This window comes from Poecilia formosa, unplaced genomic scaffold (assembly GCF_000485575.1).
Source record: "Poecilia formosa unplaced genomic scaffold, Poecilia_formosa-5.1.2 Scaffold416, whole genome shotgun sequence".
Lineage (NCBI taxonomy): Eukaryota > Metazoa > Chordata > Actinopteri > Cyprinodontiformes > Poeciliidae > Poecilia > Poecilia formosa.
The window spans coordinates 95,836-119,871 of record NW_006800355.1 but is presented as its reverse complement, the minus strand read 5'-3'; the positions used below and the strand labels follow the sequence as shown (position 1 = coordinate 119,871).

Sequence of the window (24,036 nt, the reverse complement as noted above, 5' to 3'; positions counted from 1 at the left end):
GTAAGCGACGGTCTGTAGCAGTTTTGAGTCGCTTAGCAACCTGCTTACGTCAACCGGAAAAAAACTTTCTAACATTTAGCAGGCTTTCAGATAAAATACATTCCCAACACCATATCCTTGAATATTTTCGTGCTTTGTGGAAATTCAACTGCTGAATGTACTCTACAATTATTAAATTTAGTTTTTAACAGTTTAAAAGTTATTTTATGTGAGCCAGTATAGCAGCAAAACTGATAAACCACGTGTCCATGTTGTGCACAATGTGTTTCCCACTGTGAGAGAAATGTTAAATTCCGAAATAGCCATCCAAGAAAATTACTCAAGAGTAATAAAGTACTCTATACAAAGGATACAAGTAGTAACAGATTATCTGATCAGATTTACTTTTTTTTTTTTAATCTTAAACAAAAATGTAGTAGTGTGCAAATCATTTCAAAGATTAAAACATATATGCTCATAAAAATACTAAATATTTTAGCAGTTTGAAAACTTGTGACTCCTGGTCATAGTCACACTGTCAATTTAAAAATAAACCAAAACACCTTTAGGGAACGTTCTCCTAAGGTTCTTTAAGGGCTGCATAGTTCAAGCTGACATTTAACTAGAGTTTTACCCTTTATTAAACAAATAATATGATTACTTCACATTAGTTTTCTTTATCCTCAAAATCATTTAATGATGCCACCTCTCACTCACTGACTGCAGGAAATGAGCTCTCCTGAGTCCAAACACCTACAAGTGGGTATAGATGATGAATAGGTTTTTATTATCAATCTTATTTGATACCAAACAAAACAGCAACACTTAGACTTCTTGTGTCATCAATAAAGCAAAACTCCTTCATACATTTTTAGGAAAACATATAAATAAATTGAACTGTTAACATTAACTCACTAAGCTCCAGGCCAATGACAAAAAGAACAAAGCAAACAAACTAGTTTAATTTCGCTGGATAGCACATGACTTGCTCCCTCCCCCCCCCCACACACACAGTGGAGTCAAAGTCCGGCCATGACCAAGGCACATGTTGTACGATCAGGAACGGTTTTGTTTTTTTACTGCAGGGATTGTGCATCTACGTGTGCAAGGCTCAAGATGTTTAAATCTGTGTTCCTGTTATTGACTGGACTCTAATACGGATGTATGACAGCAACTGCAGGGTAATAATAGAGAGCTTCGACACTAATGGCTCTCCAAACATGGGAAATACTGAGAGACTCTACAAACTTCCTGAAGAAAAACAGGCAAAAGTTAAACAAATTGTCCAAGACAGTCATTACAAAATCTGGTACATAAAACAAGAATTACTGCTGCTACACCAGAGCAGGGCAGGGGACTCACACCCTCTGGTGGTTACTGAAATGTACTGCGAAATAATAAAAAAACAGGAAGCAAAGATTTTCATGAAATATTTATTTCAAAAGTTTGTTCATGTTTTCTGTTTCAAGAATAAAAATGACCTTAAAAGATAAGCTAGGGATAAATGAGAATATAAAATGATGTTAATAAACTTTGAAGGAGTTTTCTGTTTTATAAAACGATACAAATAATTTGGAAATACTGTACTTCAGGGTCTGAACATACCACTGTGAGACCAGCTCCTGTCTCCCTGTACTTCAGACCTTCCCCACAGATTTTAAAAGTGTGTTCCTGAGGTATGTACGCAGCTGATTCATCAGGTCTTTGTTCTGACCCTCGACCCAGTGCATCTCAACCCCTACGTCGTTTCCCTCTGGAATCACGTTCAGCAGACACTTGAACAGAAAGTGCTCAACCCCTCCAGGGGTACGGGGCCGCCCGGTGTCGCCAGCGCTCTCTGCAGCAGGAGTTTTCACGTCCGCTTCCTGTCTTGTTTCTGCGGAGGCAGAGGAATCCATGTCCACATCCTCACCCCCTGCGTTCGCCAGCGCCTCTTTTTCTTCTCGTCCTTCAGCCGAGGTCTCGGTTTCTGTGCTCGACTCTTTTGAAGGAACGGATTTGCCCTTGAGGTCGACATCCTGGCTCTCGTCATTTCCTCGGTTTTCAGTGGAAACGGGAGCAGCTGTGGCCGTACTGGTTTGTATACTGGTCCCAGCGCAGGGAGGAGCCCTGGGAAGCTCTCGCAGCTGACGTGTCTGTTCACGCCTCTTCTGTCGGCCGTGGATCCAGGTGTTCTCCACAGCAGTCAGGAAAAGACTCTGCTCCTGTTGACTGCAGGGAGCTCGCTTATGCAGCACCTGCAGAACAATAAACATGACCTCAACCAGCTCAGCATGATGGAAACAATCCAGAATTGACTACCCCACAGCAAAAACAAAATGCTACAAACAGAAAACCTTGCCTTCACTTGTTATAAAGATGCTGTATATGTAAAATGACTTAAAAGAAATCTAAGTCTTAAAGCCTTGAAATTGAACTTCTGTCTCTTTAAAGCTTCCTTCTCTTTCCGAAGTCATCAGGAAGGCATCACACCATGGCTCCTCTATTAACATTTCAACAACGATTTTTATCAGTGTTGCACTGAGAAGCAGCTTGTATTGTGAGCTCAGCTGATCCACAGTTCCACCAGGTGTTTGCTAATTGCTGCTGGCTAGTCTGAAGGAGCTGAGTGGGGGAGTTGTGGTAGCTGCTCTGTGAGGCGGAAGCTTGGTAACTGCAGCTCAGAGGAGGAGCACTGTCTGGAAGATGGCGCTCGGTCCAAGAAGGTGTTTTGTGAATGGTTGCTATGGAGATTAATGGATTTCTCAAACAGGCATGAAAGAAACAAGGCAACACTCCAAGTATGTTTATGATGAGGGAATAACATAACAACATGATGTAAAGCTAAAACAAAAGTTGATTTTACAGAACACTGCCCCTTTAAATACATTTTCTTGTGTACTTGCAGGCTCTATGAGTGCAGAAAAGTGTAATTTAGTCTCTTCTAGTGCTGCATAGATATCTTTTTATTCTGTTTGGTCCTATTTTTTATCTCTTCAATGTTCTCTATTTCTTATTACATTTTCTGAACTACTATGTCAGATAATTTGCTGCAGAACCGCTAAACAAAGTCTTAGACTTTCAGACAACTAATTTCGCAAATCCGCCACTTCTATTTCTTGCAGTCATTTTTCCAAGCTCAAGGATGCTAAAGCTACAATTGGATAAGTCAAGAAGGTCTGTTGTTGGGTGTATTAATGCAACAGTTAATTACACTCTGCCCCTGTATCAGAATCTCTTCAAATGCCTGGGTAAATTTTAGATCGTCTTGTAACTTAACCACTTAATCCAGAAATATGGAGGGTAAAGGAGATTTTAATTTTTATTTGACTTTTCCAGTTAAATCATAAAGGATTTATAACATCTACATCCTATAAATCCTGAAATATTAAAATAAACACAGTGTGTTCAGAGAGTTGTAGATCACATCTTTAAGTTTATATCTAATTGAGTACATGTGGATATCTAATTCTTTTATATAAAGTGCATATAGTGAATGAATCGGTAAAGACCAGCTTCAGACACTCATCAATAATGATAGACTTGGCAGTGGATCCATAGTCGTGAAGCTTACCCGCAGCTCAGTGAGGGTTTTCTCCAGCAGAGCAGTGATGCTGTCCACAGAACTACAGCTGCTGCTGCAGCAGCCTGCAGCTGAGGCCTTGGCCTGGAGCTCCTTCACACCTGCCTCTGGTAGCGTGAATGACAGCGGCTTCTGAGCCTTCTCCAGTTTACGCTTCTTACTGGGAGGAGACTGGAGGACAACAAAACAAAGCAGATTATCCAACAGTAATCTGCACTGAAAGAAAATCTGGACAGCTGAAATGTTGTTTATCTGTAGATTAAATTTAGATTAAAATTCAGCAGGGAGAGGAATGATTTTGCTGTTACAACGGGGTTCAGTTAGATCACCACGGTAATTTATCATGCAAAATAATCTCAACATTTTTCTAAACTGGATATTAAAAATATGAAAAGAAAGTTTTCTATTATTTCCATCTGAATGTATAATAGTACCATGTAGGGGGGGAAAAAGTATAATTGTGAGCAGAGGTTGCCAGCAGAGGGCAGTGTGTGCTCAAATGATGGGTTACACTTTCTGACTAAATTAGCAATCTGAGTTCACATGTAGTCTTTAAGTCGCAGTTTAATAGAATAGAAGAGTAATATATACCTTTTATTTTATTTATTTTATTAGCAAGTACAGAAATTTGGCAAAATTGCCGTTTCTAAATGTGCTTTATAAATAAATTGGATTTGAATTTTTATTTGACAGGGCATCTGCTAGAATACTTCATTTAGATGTATGTTTTTTAATTATTTTTTTTAATGAAAAAACAAGCTATTATATTAATGAGAAACTGATCAAGTAATTCCTACTACGTCCCTATCAATGTGAGCATTCATCGCTTGCGCCACAAGAGGGCGCTGCAGCGGCGCGAGCTTCCACCTGAACCTGCAGTGCATCAAACGGCGTCTTTTGTCTAATCTCCTCTATCGTTGGGCTGTGATGGGCGGTGGAGGTCATTATCCAGGCATAACTGGGCAGAGACGCGCAGCAGCGACACGAATGCTGCACCCATGAGTCACTGCGGTCGGGTCCAGAGAGGTGGAGGCGGCGGAGGGCGGCGGGGGTCTGCGGCAGCGGAGACGGAGCCGACAGCATGGCCGACTGACCTAGAAACAGCCGAGTGGAGGAGCGGACCGCGACCTTCACACTGCTGCACTGATCCGGAGACGAATCCCACATGCTGCTTTACTTTATGCTGCTGCTAATTATCTCCTCTCTCATTTAGAATAGCAGTCTGCAAAAGATTATTTTATTTGTGTGAATAAATATTTGGAAATGTCTGTGTTTTGGTTTATGTAAACAAATATATAAAGAAACATATTTCCCCTTTTAAGGGCTCTTTTTAAAAAAAATTTGATTCATATTTTTGATGGTTGGACTTCTTTAATAAAATGGGTTGAAGTGTGACTTTTTAAAACTTTTTCTTATTGTTTGCTCCAGACGTCTCTCCCTCTTCCCTTCAAGCTTTCTAAAGATCTGCACCTCGTTGCACAGAGGAGGGAAATCAATAAAATTCATCAGGCTGAACCTGTAGCCCACATCCTTGACAGAGATTCTTTAACTAATGCAAACAAACAGATTTTAAAATGAAACATGCACACTGAACACTCACATGTGCTCTGTGTCCCTTTTATGATTGCTCCTCCACTCCATTATTCATCGCACAACCCTGACCTCACTGCATGCCGCATCGCACTCACTCACACAGAGCAAGTTGAGGACAACCAATGATGGAAAACGTGACGCATTTTTTTGTTGGTTTAAAAATGCCACTTTTAGAACCAAAAAGTATGTATAGGTGGTTCTTTTCCAACATAATCTTCGGCTAGTCACCCCCCATCTGAGCTCTCTGGCTATATTTATACACAGGAAACCAAACATAGTCCCAGTGGAGACAAAATGCAGCAGCACCATCCACCTTCAGGGCAAACAATTTAAATTATATTTGACCCAAACCTTTGTGTGAACTCTGCACTTTTCTGATCCGTCCTCTGACCAGAGGCCTGTATGTGCAACACAGAGCCTGAGGGGTGGGATGAAGCCCAGCATATTTTCTCTTCTTTTATTCTGTCCGCCTCTTCTATGAGCACAGTCGCCTCATCGTCTGGTAATCATGACGGTTATTGCTCCTACCAAACGAAAACCTCAAATTAAAATTCTCTGCTTTACAAAGTATTCAAAGGTTCAAATGAAAATAGATAAAATAATTCAGAAAAGTTTTGTAGTAGTGACGTTATGACCTACAATGTAGGAAAGTCACAAAAAAATCTGTCTATATTTATGGAAAGTTCAGTGGAAGGAAAATGTGTAAAGGATAACTAGAGGTTGGAGTTGAAGCAAGCTCTTTAAGAGTTTGAGAAGATTCACAGAGCTTGGACTGTGATTAGAGTCGGTGCTTCAAAAGCCACCAAACACAAAGAATCTATGGAGGATCGTAAAAAGGAAGATGAGGCCCAACATCGCAAACGAATGCTGCATATGATCCTCTCAGAAGCTCACAGAACCATGAGGTAACCATTTGTATTTCCCTAAATTGCTTAACTGGATTGTAATTGTAAGTACGTGATACAGGTTTGAAGAAAGTAATAAAAATATACCCTAAAAATATTCTCTTATTATTCTGGCGTTTTTGCAATTGGGGATTAATTTGGTAATCGTAGGATCGGAAAGGTTTGCGTTACTTTAACGTCAGTTTAATTAACTAAGTGAATTAACTTTTCAACTACATCTAAACTGATGGAGACGATCCCACATTTTGATGCTTCCATGTTCAAGCTAACTCTGTAACTCCAGATATTTTCATGACTTTAGTGTTAGTGGTGATGATGTATAGCAGCTTGAAGGTAAGTAGGTCACAGCTGAACCTCTGTCACATCCCTCACACGTTGAACCTTACAGTCATGAACGAACATTTCCATGGCCACCACAGGAACACGGGAACCGAGCAAAGAACCGCACATGGATACACTCTGCCATGTGACCACTACCGGTAAACACACACATGCTTCGAGGGGGTCTGCGTGAAACCGATGGCAGGCCGCTCCCGAGCGTGAATGATGCCGAGCAGGAGAAGTAGGCCAATCATTCTGCTCTGCTGCTTTTGTGCCAGAAAGGCCCAAACGGAGAGAGCTGCGGCAAAGTGTCACAATCTATTCTGTTTAGCCACGTTTAATTCAGGGTTAGGCAGGGTAACGGAGCTGTGGCTGCGTTTTTCATCCCCTCTTTCTGTCACAATCATTTCCAACTTTCTCCCGGTCCAGACAAGTCAGTGTGCGCAGAGCCCTGCCCTGGCAACTGTTGCCTGGCTACTGCATGCAAGAAATCCCATAAACATCTCCCCAGAGGACAGGAGTTAAGTGCACATAATGGATCAGGGCTTGGTGAGGAGGACAAGATCCAGATTGAAGAGAGAGAGAGAGAGAGGGATGAGGATGGAGCATCAAAAGATCGGAGGAATCAGAGAACAGGTCCTGATCAGAGTCGGTAATTTATAGGCCTAATTTTATTAACTCGCCGATGGATTACACATCTACAGGCAAGAAGCTTGATGGCAATTAGCAGCTGGTCACACAACAACCAGCTGAAAATACAATGAAATGGATATAACTACAACTTTGAATCTGGCTCACCCCTCCCAACTATTCCTTTAACCCAGTTTGGTTGCAACAGCATGAATCCTGGATGTCATTTTGTCTTTCCACCGGTCCATCGTTTTGCCCCTGAACCTAAACATCCCGCCGCAGGGTGATTCAGAAACACGAGTCCATGGATTTACAAAGACTTCCAGGATTACCTGCACAAAGGTGTGCATGATTTATCAATTTAAAATAATAATTCTCAGACTGAGGCATTATTTGTAGAGAAAAGAGTCTGAAAGCACGAAATGGGAGTCAGGGCTTTAAGTTACCAGGTAGCTTTGTTGTAAAACCAGTTCAGTCTATAGTTTGGGCTCAGGGGGCAGCTCTCTGCTTTTAAGGGTAGGATTAAAAGTTTTCTTGTGATGAAGCTGACAGGCTTGACCCAGAGCTCCCCTTTTATTTATTCTGCTACAGGCTCAGAGAGCTGCGTGGGATCCTTTGAAGTAACATCACATGCTTCCCTCACTGTCCTGTTCTTTATGTACACCATTAAACAAAAGCAGTAGTTCATTTATTGCGTTTTCTAATTTTCCTCCCAAACGAAGCAGAGTTTCCTGCCATCTTTTAACCTCGTCTTAATCAGTGGATCTCTTGGATTTCTGAAGGATTAGTAGAAGATTTCAGTGTGATGTCGGCTGCTGCTCATCTCACCGTCAGAGGAACATGTTTTTGCAAAGTTGTTTGAAACTCCTCCATAAATCAATCAAGGGATCCTGAATTATAAAGGTGAAGTCATCGTGTGGCGACCAATACCAGATAATGGCAAAGAAACAATTAGGCTCTTTGTTAAATGAGGGCCAGATCGTTATTTTTTGTTGAATCCAAGAAAAATACCAACTAAATCAGTCTAATATAAAGAAATCACTAAAAATCTATTCATTTATTTTGATGAGCAGCAGAAATAATAAAAAAAATACAGTATAATTTATATGCAAAAACTTAATTAAAAAGGAGGAAAAGATGCCTATCAAGTAGTTCATGCATTGTCTGCCAACTAGTGTCAAAGTTCTTATAGATTTACCATTAAAAAACATCCAGACTCACATTTCAAAATTATTCCATCAGTTTTTAGGAGATTATAAATATTTGAGCACAAAATATTCACCTAATTAGGTATTTTCTGTTTTTGCACCCCGTTTCACACTTTATGCCATCTGGACAAATCTAGATCAGTTACAGTCCATGAAAACTAGACTGCATTTCATAAATAATAATACAAATCTGTAAAATCTCAGTTTGTACTCTGTTATATCTTTGTTTCACAAAATGCCTGATTTGGTTTCTGAACCAAACCCAGTTCAAGAACCTTGGGTTTAAATCTCAGACGTAAAAGTATCTTGAGGCCCAAAAAGTACTGAAATATCCGTGTTTGATCGAGTCAGAAAACTAAAAAAAAACAAGGTTGGTCAGGTTTTGATGTGGCAAAAGAAAATGGTAAAAACGTGTCAACTACGGTTTTTTTTTTTTTTTTGGTAAATTTTACTCTTACAAGTTAAAACAAATCTTCAATTTTTTCCCGTCTCCTTTTCTTGGAGACGATAGTGCGGTAAAAATAAACCGGATAGAAACAGGAACTTACCGGGACTGTCACGTCGTCATAGAAACTCCAGGCCAGCGCCCAGCGCATGGTCCGTCCCTGGCAGAACTCTGTGTGGGTCACTTTGGGCACCTGAGCACCAAACGGAGAGAGTCAGAGACGGCCAACGCAATAAACTGCTGAAGGAAACGATCTGCCTGAAGCTCCAGACATTAAGCGGATAACCAGCATTCTGCTCAGTCTTCTCTCTCTTTTCCATCATCATGAGATGAGAGCGTAAGGTTAACGCTGTCACTAAGTTCTGCTTCATTTTCTATCTGTTTGAGTCATGAAACACAAATGATGCGTCCAAGAATCAGGATTCATGATTACAATATTACACACACTGAGTCAGACAGATAAAACCTGAAATGTTGTTTTCCTATAAGGTTAGTGTTTAATGGTTGCTATGCTAAACCATATTTTGCAAACAGAGATTTTTAACCTCCGAGCCTTTTCTTAACCAACTGTATTCTCTGTAGCTAAAAGATAAATGGTCGTCATCCAGCCGAAGACCCAGAGCAAAAATATTTTTGAACTAGTTCAAAAAACCCAAAACACATAGATTTAAAACAAATATAGATTTGTTTTAAAGTAGTATTTATCAGTGCAAGTAATCATGGGAAAGGTAAGTGAGCTTATGCAACAATTTTTTTTATTCTTACACGTCTTTATCAGCCGTGCCCATAAACATGAATACATGTAGTTTTCTAACTTCAAAGCAAAAACACACAACAAGGTTTAAATTGGGTAATTGGTGATAAAAGCTTTGGTATATTAACCAGAAAGGTTTCTACTGAAAGATGTTTTAAGGCAAAGCATCGGTCTCCTCCCTGGATGTTTGCCAGCCCTGCAATCACTCGGACTCAGACCTCTGGAGGAGGATTCGGAAGAGGCTGGTGTGTCTTCCTTTTTCTTTCATGCGGGCTCATTTATGCTTTAGCGGCTTGTTAGAAATGGCTGATCAACCTCCTAACATCCACTGAGATTTAATTGGGATCTGAACCTGCTGTTTCTGCGTGAGCGAACTGAGATCAGAGGCCAGAGCTTGGTGCTGCTCCTCAGCGGAAACTCACCCCTTGCTTCCTCAGCTCCTCTTTCAAAGGTGCCAGGCTGCATTTCTTCCCCAACATGCAACTATACCACCTGCAGGAAGAAAAATCAACATCAACCAGCTGTTTGCCTGCACCCCGTATGAGCGTGTGTGTCAGCAGCCCACTGTCCAGACCTGAACTACAAAGCAGAGATCAAAACAACCAGGCGTAGGCTTCAGGGAGCAACACAAAGGCAAAATGAAAACATGAGAAGCAGGAAAACATCCGGGCGCCCGTGGTCCTGCAGCGCACAGACAAACGGTTTTGAAGTGTTCCCGAGGCAGAGGCCTGATCAATAATCGCTGCTGCGCAATAAAGACGCGAGTCTGGTGTTGATCAATGTGTAGCAGAGTCCAACTGGGGCACGGGGAGGAAAGATGAAGACATTAGAGAGTGCCGGTCTGGAAACTTGGCTGGCGAAGCTGCGTCCTCCGGGCTGAAGCTGGGTTTAAATCTCATCTTCTGTGATGGATGGAGCAGCATTAGAGCTCATCTGCAGATGTTGGAGCCCATCTATAGAGGATCTCATGAGCATACATACACATGCTAAAATCCAGTTTTTCATCATAAATCATTTCAGAGCTTTTTTTTCCCCCCACTAATAATGTGGTTTATATATCCAACACATAACGATGCAATCATGATGTGTTCACACCGTTGGACTAATGCTTTACTGACTTTTGGGTCAATTTCTCACATCTTGACTTGTCGATATTTACCTGACCCCACAGATTTTCAGTCAGGTTGAGTTCTGGACTCTTGTTACAGAACTGCAATCGCAAAATTTATCTCCTGATGAGAATTTAAAAGATACATTTGATTTGGACGTTATGTTTGGACTCGCTGATAAACTGATTTTCATCCTCAACTTTCTAGCAGAGACCTGGAGGCTTAGTGTTTAAGGACTGTTTGTATTTTCTTAGTCCATGTGAAGAAAAGTTATCCTGGAATATTACATTTTGCAGAAATAATTCAAAAGCTGACATTTTAAACTGGATTTGGGATCTAATGTCAAAGATTTGCACGCTTGCCACTACAAAAACAGCAGTCTTTGTTTAAGACTAAAAACATTTTCTTTGGCCTTCCTGCTTTCTGCAGAAAGTCTGGAGCAACCGCTTGTGTGTGGACAGATGACACAAACATGTATGTTGCGGAGGTCCATGCATGCTGGGAAAGTGATGATGCAAGGAGAGCCTCATGTCAAACCTTTAGCTGACGTAATGAAATATTGATCAGCTGTAATATTAGCAGATGTTCGCCACTTCTAATCACAGCGGGGAAGGAAATCCCCTGAAAGCCTTCCTCCACTAGCAGCTCCTTCAGTCATGAAAGAGAGCAGCTGCACTTTCGGTTTCCCCCCGCCCCTTTGAAAAGAGAAGGCAGAGGAAGAACTCAGAAATAATTTTCATATCAATAGAGATGAATCAGGAGCATCACTTCAGCTCTAGCTGCAGCGTGGAGCTTCTGTCTGACAGTAATTACCCTTTAGTGGGGTGGCAGGGTGTCTCACTGGACCATTTCTAAAGGCTGGCACCGTTTCCATGGACACCTGGTAGCTGTGGGATCCCAGCATGCAGTTGGGAGTGACAGCCGGCTCCGCTTGGTTTGTCTAGAACCTCAGAGCTGCTAAACAAATCTGGATTCGCTCCGACTGCCTCTCCTGTATTCATGATTTTGCAACACGGAGCCGCATAAGAGCAGGCAGGTGTTAACATCAGTCCCACTCCACTGAAGCATCATGTACGAACACACACACACAGAGCAGGTGTGGCCTGTCTAATCAGGTCTAATAGCTCCACTCTGCTGGGGTCTCGCTTGGCTGCGTGGGTGACAGGGCCTGGGGGAGGGGGACGTGACGGCCGCCACCCAAACACAGTGGCTCCCAGATACAGCGTGGGGAGTGTGTGAGTGTGTGTGTGTGTGTGTGTGCCTAAATCATTACAGTAACTGAGGGTGACAACTACATCAATGATCCATCTGCCCGTTTCACGTGTCAAACTCGAGGCTCGGGGGCCAAATCTGGCCCGCCTTAGCTGCTTAGGTGACTCCAAACGCCAAATTACATCAACCAGGCTCTCCAGTGTTTTGTGATTCAACAAGTGCGGAAATTCATGCCAAAAAAAAATAAAAAATAAAAAAAAAATCAAGAGATCCTTATGTTTTTTCCTGCTAATGCATAATTGTGGGTTTATTGTAAATTTTACACAAAGATTGTCAAAAGCATTGGGTTTAAGTGATGCTGCATGTGGCAGGGTTTCTTACTACACTGCTGCCTCAGCCTTACTTGATGTCAAGTTATAGTCTGTGATCGGTGTGACGTGTAACAAAAAGTCACATTTACTGCCATACATCTGTGTGTATGGCAGTACACACAGATGGTGTATGGTGTAAAAATTAGCACCACAAAATCTATGATTTTGATTGTAAAAATCAGAAAAACTATCACAAGATCCTGGAGGGACAATTCAGTGTTAAAAGATGTTCAATAATATTTAATTTTAAGGAGTACGTATCGAATATTTTGACAGATTTTTAAATGGGTTTTATCAATGCGTTCTGGCACATTCGTGATCTTGATATGTCAAAAAATGAAAATGAGTTTCATGAGTGTCCAACTCTCTCTTCAGCCAATCTGAGCCTCTTCAAAGCCATTCAAACTGCAGCACACTTCAACATCCATCATGCCACTACCATGTGTAGCTCTGATATGTAGATATAAAAAAAATAAAAGACTTTTTGTCCTCACCGCAGCCTCTTCTTCAGCTGCAGGCTGTCATGAATGATCCTCTTGACGAACTCCAGCTCGCCGCCCTCCGCCATGATCTCAGTCACCCCGCCCGTGTTCACCGAACTGGGAGGAGGTCTTCGTGAGTTTCTGGAGTTCACCCCCTGCAGGGAGAGCAACAGGACAGACAGAGATTAGGAGGAAATCCTATTAGGGGCTTATTAGCATCACGTAAACAAACAGCATTTCATGCAGGAGCCGAATTGACTGAGTCAGGGAGGCTGAGCCAGAACTAAAAACACAAAGACACCAAAAACATTGTGGTGAGCTTTTCACACTCAGCCACACCTCCTGCAGCTCATCAAGACATTGATTTGTTTCAGTGTTTGTACGAATTACTGCCTCAATGTGGTGCAGCGTGGAGTTGTTTCCGGTTAACTCGAGGAATGATCCAAACAAGTGGGTTTTTTTAAACATCTCTCAGCTCTTCAAATTCAAAATGAGTGAACGTTTGCCAAAAAAAGCATAAAGTTTGCTAAATTTCCTAGTGGACTGCTGCTCTGGACATAATAAAACACGGCGGACCAACAATATCAGATGGAGAGGATATGTTTTTCTTCTTTCTACTCCATATTGAACACGGAAAGAATAATAACTAACATGAATAAAAATCTTACATTACATTATAACCTACTGAGATGCACCTACCTTTGCTTCTAGCTGGTTTGCGAAAAACGGTGGGTTACACATGCAGAAGTCATAAATAATTTCTGTCTCTTCTTTTAAGGCGTCCATCAGTAAAGTCTTCTGCGGGACTTTTACAACTGTCGAAGAGAAAAAAACGAATTACGAAATGATTTAAGAGCTGCTCTAAACAAGTAAAGCAGCACAACTGAATCTGACGTGACACCGTTTTATTTTGCCGCCACTCACGATGCGTCAAAGCCCACAGCATCACACAACCCACACCGTGTCTGAGCCTGCACTCACCTTTCACCAGGTCTGACAGCTTGTTCTGCTCCACGTTCTTCTTTGCGTAGTCGAAGCAGATGTCGTCCACCTCTGTGGCGAGGAAGAACCAGCCGTTCATTGTGGCTCCCAGTAAGGGATAAATGCAGGACGCTCCGGTACCTGTGGAAACAGGGAGCACACGTCTGACGTCTGAGAATGATGCCTGCATCACTATGAAGAATGATTGTGGCCGTCAGGGAATGACATGGAAATGTGCGCTGATGTTTTAAAGTTAACAAAAGACAGGATGCGATGCGCTACCAAACACTCTAAACATCTGGAGCCAATAAACGTCAGTTCCAGCGGTGATAATCGCATTATTTTGATGCAACAAGATGCATTATTCAGGTCACACTCAGAGAGAGACGGCATCCTTTGCTAAAGGGACAACCAGTGGTGATCCATCACAGAGACGACGGCTTCATTCTGCTTACTAACGGCTACAGGGTCACCAATCAGTGACCTGGAGCCTCACAGAGGACACACCCACACCTCTGCAGGGACAGCTCAGAGTTGTTTTCGTCTCAGACTGACAGATTGGACACGAGCTGAGGCATCTGGACAGGGATTTGAGTTAACACTGGGAGAACTGGGAATGACTCGGGTCATGTGCAGGAGGCTCTAAATGACACTTTGTAATCCTCTCTAATAGAAAACGTGAAGAGAAACAGAAATGGGAGCATGAACAGCTTAGAAAAGGGCAAAAAAAAGAAAGAAGAAGATTTGTTAAAGCAACCAATGACCCTAAACATCCAGCCAGCAGAATAGCAGAATGGGTTAGACCACAGTACAGTCAAGTCTTATAACGGCCTAGCCAAACTCCAGACCTAAACTCAATTAAAAATCTGTAAGAAGACCTAAAACTGGCTCTCCACTGAAAGTTGGTAAGTTGAAGGGGTGTTAATGTTTTTACAACATGCTGGAGCACATCATAGTTTAAGGACACAAAGAAAACCAAATCTGATTCGGTTAACCCTCCCACAGTCTTAGTGCGACGCTCCGGACGAGAGCAACAGAGGGAAGCAGGGAGTTTGACCCATCAGACCGTCAATTCACAAAACTACAAAAAAATAAACTCCTAAAACAAAACGTGAGGTCGGTCCTAGTGAACAGAGTAAAATACTTGTGTAGTTCAAATGACCCCATCTCTTAAGATCGTTGGAAGGTTAAAGGTGCAGTCCCACAAAAACAGGATAAGACTTCAGTTTATGTTTGGCTCCCAGTGCAGAAACCTTGACCTTAGCAGCTGTATGTCATGAAACTAAAATATATTAAATTCATCTGGACAATTCAACAATACATACATATTTATTTCACCTCTGTTTCTTCTAATGTGCAAACTGTGGAAACTGTAATTAAATTTTTTTGTGTAGAAATTTGAAGTAAACAGCTTATTAACAGCTTATCAGCTCCCATGCGTGATGGCGTGTGTGCAGTCAGTAAGAAACGCGGTGCAGGGCGTACCGATGTCGATGCCGCGGCGAGGCTGCTTCTGGCCGTCGATGAGGTCCTCCACCCAGTGGATGTAGTTGAGGCGCAGGGGGACGGTGGGGATGAGGCGCTCCAGAGGGATCTCGATGGTCAAACCAAAGTCTTCCTTTAACAGAGTGCAGGTGAGCGCGCGCACCGCCTCCGGCTCTTTGAAATTCACACTGCAAGAAAACCAGATTACAGTAAACGTTTCTGAAAAAGTTCAATCACACATAAGACAAAAGCAGATTATTGATAAGGCTGCTGATGCTGACGAGTTAACACACTCAATTAATCAAAGTTTTAGCACGTTAATATTGCATAATGCAGATTAATCACATGACCTATTTTGAACTAAAAGCCCCTCTCCTGCAGAGGGTTACCAAATTCACAGCAACGCAGTTTTGCACGAATTGCAATAATGAATTATTCTTCCAGCACAACAAATTTCTAGCTAACATTTCTAAATTACAATTTGAAACAAAGTGATTTATTTTAAACCCTCCTGAATATAAAAACCTAGAAATCTGAGATGTCTGGTTTGAAACGGTGAAAGATTTTTTTTAAACATTTTGAAGTCAAGCATGGTGATTAATCCGATTTATTTATTTTTTTTAAATCGATTCACAACACTAATTATTATCAATGCGGTCCCTTTTATTTGTTCAAATCTGAAATCAGCTCCTAAGTAACTGGCTTTGTTGAGTCAAAAATCAGAAATGAGCCTTAAGAAAAAGAGACTGGTTAAAATAATAATTACTTTATTTCTATAGCTTTGTTGTATTGTGACCACACAGGATAGCAATATGATTAAATATTTAGCAACTTTTTACACAATAAGTCTGGCACTTGCTGCGTAGTTTCCACACTTCGCAGTATTTAGCAAATCCACTTTGTTGCTATTTTGATTAGTTTGTGACCAGAGCCATAAAAATAAACTTTAAATTCGGCCCGATTTCACTTATCTTTATGTTTGTGCCCTGCTGGATTAACCTCTGAGGTCACCAGACAGTAATTCAGCAAACTGCTCTTAAAACGCTACTTCATTAACCCGCTGCAGCTCTCTGCACCGAGCCTCATCACTTCACATTTCACAGAAACGCACACAGACGAGGGACGGTGTGGGGATAAGCAGCCCATCAAATTAAATCCCCCCGCTGATAACAAAGATTTTTACACACCCAACATAACACAAAGCTCCACTCTTCCTTATTCCCAGCCCTCCCTGCCCGACTCGTCTTCCCTCCTCCACGTGTTTAACCGTTTCAGCTGTCGCACCAGAAGGTGTGGGCGAGGGAGCTGTAATTAAAGCTTCGCCGGGTCCTTTTACACCTTGGCAGATGCAATTAATTACATCCTGGTGATTGGGAGCGTTGCACTGTGCACGTGGTTGGTGTGAAAGCAAACCAGCAGGATGACAAAACATTTACGGCTGAAAGAGACGCAGATGTGACACAATTTATCTTGGATTTTGGTTTTAGATGCTCCCTCCTCAGAAACAGATGAAATATTTGAATTCTAAAGTAGAAACCATCGGACGTTCAACTCTTGTTTTTCTTGACTGCATGATGAGAAAAATTCAAACAATTTAAATTTTTATCCAGGCAGGAAAAAAAAAAAAGCAACTTTATAAAATGGACAGAACCTTTATCAGATTCAGCAGAAGTTTGATCATTTAACTCAAGACATCATGGCAGCAAACATTTGATCTTTTATCAAACTGACGGTGTTACAGTTTAATCAAAAATAAATAGATTCATGATGATGAATAACAAATTAGTAAAGTGAAAGTCATAATGTGCAGTCAAAAGCTAATAAACCTAAGATTTTTTTCTAAAGAAAAAAGGAAAACGATGCATCATTTTCCATTCAAATAACGTTTCAATGAAATGCATTAAATTTTGTGGTTGTTAAATGACAAAATATGTCATATTTTTGCGAGGCCCCACATCTAAGAGCAACCAGTTCATGCTAACAAACACACTCCTCAGGGTGGAAGTTAGTACTGCAGGAAGCAGACTCAAAATTCGCTACTTTCATCATCACTGAGGTGTTAAAATAAACAAAATATGTTAAAAGCTGTTCAAAAAGAAAACTAAATTATACCATTTGAAATGCTGGTTAACTTATTTGATTGGTCAGACCACAGATTTCTCTGTTGCTGTACTGCAGGACAAAGCAAGAGAGAAGGTGTGAACAGCACGTACACAAGCGTGATTAACAGCGCTCCTCCTGGCTGTGATTGGTTGCTTCTGACCAGGAGTGGTGTTTTTCTGCAGATGGCAATAGTAGCTAAGGGAGAAGGCAGAGGAGCTAGATTTTTTTTTCAGATTACTCGACAGCTTTAACAAATATAAAAACTTTTTTTTTTTATAAAAGCATACGGCAGCTTTTAAGCAGGAGAACTCATCTTCTTCAATTTTTCCAAATGAAGAGCTAAACAGGTAATAAACTTTTCTCACTTCAAGTCTGAGCTCCATCTTCCCTCATCTGATAAACATTCATTAAGCTAACATGTCAGCTCACCAGCTGCTGACCTCCAAGGATCCACAGCAAGATTGTAAAAAAAGATGAGCCAAGGAAGAAACTGGGTCGGGTTACGGTAAGGAACCAGGCTAATGAGCGAGCCGCGGTACATCAGCGCAACGCTCAGAGCCAAATCGAGAGCCAGCCTCTCTCATCACCTCCTCTCCACCGCTCACATTTTCAGCCCTGATTTCTCCTCAGAGGCATCGTTAGATAGAGATCGATATTCAGACAAGGGGAGGCTGCTCGGGCCGCTGCTCTATTTTTAGACCTTTCCGTGTGTGTGTGTGAGCCTGCGATGCGGGGCCGGCCGTCTCCATGGCAACCACACCTACTGAAGCCGATGAGCGGCGCACGCAAATCCGGCCACGCTGGAGCAATGGCTGATGGCAGCAGGAGGAGCGCGTGAGCGCGCCCGCACCGTCACGCAGCGGCGGCGTCAGGGCTCGCCGTTGCGCGCCTACGACACGGTCGAAGCCGACGGGACCCGAGGAGGGACAAACCACGAGACGAAAAAGTTGGTGCCCGGAGTAGGATTCTGAACGAGAGAGGAGGAAGAGGGTGTTGAAACGGAGAAGGAGCGTCACCGTCGGCCGAGTCTGTGAAGAAATAAGAGTTTGTGTTCTCAGAGGTGGAGAAGTCGTTTTATGATCAGCTTTAAAGCACAAATGGTCAGATGGATAAACCCGGCTCACAGAGACAACCTTCATCTGAACCCAGTGGGAGCTCAGGGAAACACATTGTGCTGATTAGGCAGCATCTTTTCTCCTCTCAGCCGTTTTAAAAACCCATCACAATCACCTGCATGAAAAGACAAACAGTTTAGGAAGGTCATTTTATATTTAGTAAGCTACAAATATTAAACAGCAGCTTCAAACTGCACATGTAAACTGTTGTTTTTTTTTTTTTGTTTTTTAAACAAAAGACCACGACTGAAGACGAAGATTTGTAGGGCGACGATCAAAACTCTGCATCCGACATCACCAGCCTGACTCCTCGTGTGATAAATCCACTGTCACTGGCCACTTTGTTAGGTACAGCTCTTCAACCAAGTGCTGACGCAAACAGCAAATCAGCCAATAACATGGTAGCTCCAAACATTTAGGCATCTATAGATATAGAGAAGAAAACATAATCCAGAGGGTGAGAGAGGGAGGATTTCAAATGGTTGTTTGTTGTAACCAAGGTGACAAGTGCAGCATGTCAAACCTTGAAGCAGCTGGGCTACAGCAGCAGAAAACCAAGCAAGATGCGACTCCTTTCAGAGCAGGAAGCTGATGCATATAAAATTTTTTATTTTTTATTTGTACTCGTCTCCTGACTGATACCTCGTAAAATGTGTACTTATCTTTTTTAAGAGTCTGCTTTTAAATTCAGCTTTCAACCCAGTAATTGTATCTTAATTAAAAAGATAAATTTATAAATGAAGCTTTGTAACTCTGTGAACTAAATCCTTAGATTAAAAAAATACAAATATCAACAAGAACAGGTCAATCAGATTTACTATAATTAATGACAGATTCAAAGTTAAGCTGCTGTATTTAATAACAATGTAATTAAAGCTCATTTTTAACAATGACCTAATAAAATTAGGTGAAACTGAAAATTATTTTAAATGAGATGCAAATAATTATGCTTCCAGCCCTTTTCTTTACCTATCAGTGATGAGCACCGTGAAGAACCACACAAAGAAAAGCAGCTCACTTTTATTATTTTATATTATTTTTTTTTATAAATCAAAAGCTCTTTGGCTGTTATCTACAGCAAATGCAGGACCCTCCTAGAAATTAATACAATAATAATAATACAATAAATGAATCACTGCCACTTCAAATGTGGGTGGGGGAGATTTCAGCTGATGAACAAAAAGCAGCAGATCTCTCCAGAAGGCTCTGTCTGCGCTTTATTGTCACAAAAACACGCCCACACACGTCACCGGCTCGCACTGTCTGCTTTTCTGGAAGGTTTAAAAGAAATTCATGACAATGATTTCCAATATTCCAACAACTTCTTGTATTAAAATAACCACAGATATTTGATAAAAAACTTGCACAGCCACAACAGCTTAAAAAAAAAAAGAGACACCGACATCCTCACAGTGGATTTAAATTAAATAAGTGAATTAAAAACCCGTCCAACCTGCAGCGTTTCCCTCACCTCGCTCACATGAGACGGCTTAAAAGCCCCTGAATATTAGCAGCTTGGCTGTGAATCACTGCCGGGCAACGCTGATCAATTTAAACCCATCAAGGTTCCTCATTATATCTCCATTTTCTCTTCTAAGAACCTGACTATTAATACATCTCTGAACAGAAGTGGAGTGAAAATTTAACATTTTTAAATTAAATGTCAACCAGGCTAATGCATCTTTAATAACCGCTGCTCCTTCCTAATCCTACGCCTTCTGTCCGCCTCGCTCCACAACCCGACACGCTGAAAACAAACCAACATTCAGGGTGATTTTTGGTGAGGAGAGGGGTCGTTATCTTTTCCCTCCCCACTTCCATTCAAATCAAATCCAGCACATTTCTGCAGCTGCCTCTGGTCTGGGGTGCTATCAGCGCTCTCCACCGGCGGCCTCTGAATGAGGGGAGACGCGTCTCCTCCGAGGATGGAGCGAGTGTCTCCCTGAGATTACTCTCATCCCCCAATTTCTTTTGCTTAAATACTTTAAAAACCCAGTAGATGAGTTGGTTGGAAGATACAAAACCACACTAATCCTCCCGTCTACTGACGGACCGCCGGACTGAAAAGGGAGAGGAGGAAGAGGAAGGACATTACTGCAGACGGATAAACCTGAACACAGGTGTCAGCTGGAAAAGCTGAAAGAGCCCTGGGATGTTTTCAGGTTTTTTGATCTGTTTAGAGAGAACCGAGCGACATTTCGGGTGCAAAATGTTGTGACCAAATAAAAGAAAGCAGGATTTTCTTGAACATGAAGCAAAGAAAAATGTGCCTCAGATCAAACCCAAAGTCTCTTCTGTTGCAATATAAAATGCAATATCTGCAGGACTTAATCCATCCATCAGAAGTGAAGCACAAGTCTCAGACTAATCCTTTGTGTCTCTGCTCTAAAAGCTCTAAACTCAAAGCAAGTTCTTTAATTGTCTAAATTCAGTTTTCATACTGACGGACAAAAACCTGCCAGCTCTTTGTTCTTCCCGTGTCTGCGTAAGGAAAACGCAGACACGGGAACGCCATCACATGTTAATTAGCACTTGTCAGACCAGCACAGGGAGCGATGGTTTACAGCGTGCCCACACACCCACACTGCGTCCACTGCAAGATGGCTGCCTGGCCACTTCACAGCCCACACCAACGTGTTTCCACACACCCAGAGGTTTCCCAAACCCATACGTCCACATTCATCTGCATAATGAGGAAAAGTGGTTTCCTTATCAACAGAGAGTACGATTTCCAAGGCTTCAAGGAGTCATTATTGTAAACAAAGTCAAATAATTCAAACTTTTCTGCCACCTGGGTGTAATGCTTTGCTTACGGCATAAGGTTCTGGTCCTCACTGAGGGTGTTTTTACACCCGACTGTCTGGTTGAATCAGTTCGATTGTTACATTTTCTGCTGGTGTGGTTCGCTTTCATACTAAACCTTTTAAAACACCTGTTCACCCCCTCGCCTGTAGTAGCGCTGTACTATAGTCCACTGAAGGAAATGACACAAAAACTTCAGAAGAAGACAGAAGAGCAACTTCCTTCTTCACAAAATGTAGCCAAAATGGAGTGGCATCAGATTTTAGCCGTTATAGGATTTCTCTTAAATCTCTGGCAAAAGACTACGAGTCATTTCTTCCGCTAGCATCACGCTAATTGCCTTTGTTTCAGTTGCATTTACCCAGAATGCCCTGCGCTGTGGTCCACTTCCTGCTTTTGGAGCAGCCTGCGGTCCGACTCGCATTCACATATGCATTCAAACTGCACCAGAGTCCACTTCAACAAAAGACCAAAATTTTTAGGCGGACCAGAATTAGTTTTTTTGGTCCGCATCAGAGTTTGTGCATTCACACCTCCCCCAAACAAACTAGACTTTCTTGGAAAATGAACCAGAGTCTGACTAAAGTAGATTAAACAAATCTGTTGTGAATGATCCCTAATGGTTTGAAACCAATGCTGCTTTCTGGTTTCTAAAAAAATCTGATCTGCAGTCTCTGATTTTATCTGATTCAAGTTTTATAAAAGACAGTGACATATAAGAGACAGATGCGAGTAGAGGCCGTAGGCTGAATCCATCAGGAAAAAAACTGCATAAATTATTTTTAAAAACACTGTGAATTCTGTTGGCTGATGAATTTATAGGCTGAAATCTTAGGTTTAATTTCGATGCATTCATGGACACAGATGAATAAAATCTGACTTTGTTCAGCGTCTAAGCAGCTGGTTTCTGATCCAAGCCTAAATGTAATTAATTCCGATCTCCGGACGATTGAACTGAACTTTGGTTTGTATTGCTGGATATAAACATCAGGCTAATATCAAGCTAACTCATCAGGAGAGCTCAGCTGACAAGAAGGAACTATGAATGTTGTTTTGTTGTTTTTTTTTACTTCCAAGTTTCAGTCCAGGCATCATTAAACTATTGTCAACTTATATACTGGTACTTCTTTACCAGAATAACACAGCATCTATTATCTTCACCATTAATTTGAAACTCCTCTACTTGTCTTAGCCTAAATATGTATAAAGGTAGCCAAAATATATTATCTGTCTTGTTTTATTTTTTATCTCTGAGTGATGAAAACAAAAGCATGACAGTGATCCCAGTCCCCATCGCGACTCATACCATCAAAAAAGACAGAAAAATGAGAGATATAGCAATACTAGAGTTTCTCTTCCATAGCAGCAGAATCATTAATCCCTAGTCACACATTTTCTTTTCTTTTTTTTGCATTTTGCTGCAGAGGCCACACAGAGAGTTTGTCAGAAACATAAAACAAATTTATGGAATTTAATAATCCTAAATTAAATTGTGTGTTCTACATAATTGCAAGTTTGCATCACATTCAAATAAATGAAGTCTCACTGACAGATGGGGATGGGGGAATCATGGTTGGGGGGCACAGTAGAGTTGAAAAGTCCTGGGTTTGAATCCTGGCTTGGGTTTTTTCAGCATTTGGTTTGCATATCCATTACAAGGGGTCAGTGACACTTTAAGCAATATTTTTTGACTGGATAGTGACTATTTAAAACAAAACGTAGAGGGAAAAAAAAAACTTACACAGGTCTTCCTGTGAGGCTGGTGTGAACATGCTGCTGGAAATCCGGGTACTTGGACGCCAGGTAGGCGAAGTCCGGAGGTTTGTCCTTGTATCGGTTCCGAGGATGCATAGATTTATTGAGAGCCATGGCGATAATCCTAGTGTCTAACAATAACACACAAACAAACACAAGCAGATATTACCCCCATAAATTTTTGGTATTTATTTTAAAACTACAAACAACAGAAAGCATTGCCATTCAGAGGAAAACTAGTGTTCTTCTACTGACTGGAAAAGTCAGTAATGGTATTATATTTTCAGATCTTTCAGTCCAAAAACTAACTGCAGTAAACACAAACTCACACAGAAGCTAACTTTGAGAGCTAACTCTATGACCAACCGAACATCCGGTTTCTGTACCTATTTGGATGAACAGCGGCTTAATCTCGTTGTTAGCAGTAGTTCAACTCCGGCGCTGAAATATTAAATGCAACAGAAGATCAAACTGCTCACGTTGTTCAAACGTTTCCTCTCTTTCCTGAACGCCTTCCAACGTCACGCTGCTGCGCGTTGACGTCATCGACGCGTTCCAGACGTCGTATTTCTTTCTCGGATCTTCCCAAAGTATTTAATCCTTTCCATTTTCACAGAACAAACGTTATTCATTGAGCGCTGCTGGTATTTTATATGAAAGACGATTAGTGTCTAATTTAGAGAGAGAACGGGAAATTATCAGTATCAGAAATACTTTAAGATTTTTTTTCTTGTTTTTTTCCAAAAAGGAATTTCTATTAGGTAATCCGTGAGTATGAAAAACCTTTGTCAGATGTTGAAATGTTATACTTTGACTCTAACACACAGTTATGTGTCATCCATACCCCAAAATAAAGTTCAGTAGTCCAACCTAATACTGACATTTTCTATAAATAACCTAGAAAGTCCAGAATTAAGCCACTTTACAATGTGCAACATTACTTGAAACGATTATTGTTCACAAAAGAGCTAATCTGATTCAATTTAACCAAACCAGCAAAATGTTAAATTGTCTAAATGTGATGAAGTGGTGAAGACCTATCCCAAAAACTTTCAAGGGACTCTTACCTGTAGAGGAGAAAATAGAACAATTTTTGAAAAGTTCTCTAACAAAAAAATGCATGTCACACTCAGTCTATGATTTATAATCTTAAATGAAATGTGGCTTCTATATTTTAAACATGTTAGCATTTACTGCTTCCCGCAGTATTAAGCACTTGAGTTA

At 41.2% G+C, this 24,036-nt stretch overlaps 1 protein-coding gene across 3 annotated transcripts; it reads right to left on the bottom strand.

Annotated features, from left to right (window-relative positions):
* Nucleotides 1-747: 747 nt before the first annotated feature.
* On the bottom strand, nucleotides 748-23,391 carry mettl16 (methyltransferase 16, N6-methyladenosine). Of its 3 annotated transcripts, none has more exons than XM_007576775.2 (10): nucleotides 23,292-23,391; nucleotides 22,799-22,943; nucleotides 15,038-15,225; nucleotides 13,553-13,693; nucleotides 13,271-13,386; nucleotides 12,584-12,726; nucleotides 9,820-9,889; nucleotides 8,747-8,836; nucleotides 3,533-3,712; nucleotides 748-2,216 (listed from the first exon to the last, which is right to left on the bottom strand). In XM_007576775.2, exons 1-10 carry the CDS (start codon nucleotides 23,356-23,358, stop codon nucleotides 1,617-1,619), a joined length of 1,740 nt encoding a protein of 579 aa, XP_007576837.1. In that variant the 5' UTR covers nucleotides 23,359-23,391; the 3' UTR covers nucleotides 748-1,616. The 3 variants fall into 3 exon arrangements, with proteins under 3 accessions (XP_007576837.1, XP_007576839.1, XP_007576838.1); XM_007576777.2 differs by having other exon boundaries at nucleotides 22,799-22,936; nucleotides 23,199-23,370; XM_007576776.2 differs by having other exon boundaries at nucleotides 1,399-2,216; nucleotides 23,199-23,370.
* Nucleotides 23,392-24,036: the final 645 nt, after the last annotated feature.

Bases quoted from the DNA above. Each gene is read 5' to 3' on its own strand.
- mettl16 (XM_007576775.2), bottom strand. From the start codon at position 23,358: ATGACGTCAACGCGCAGCAGCGTGACGTTGGAAGGCGTTCAGGAAAGA. The intron at 9,890-12,583 runs GTGAGGACAAAA...TTCTTCCTGCAG, and splicing joins CAGCTGAAGAAGAGGCTGCG to GTGGTATAGTTGCATGTTGG. The intron at 2,217-3,532 runs GTAAGCTTCACG...ATTGTTCTGCAG, and splicing joins AAACCCTCACTGAGCTGCGG to GTGCTGCATAAGCGAGCTCC.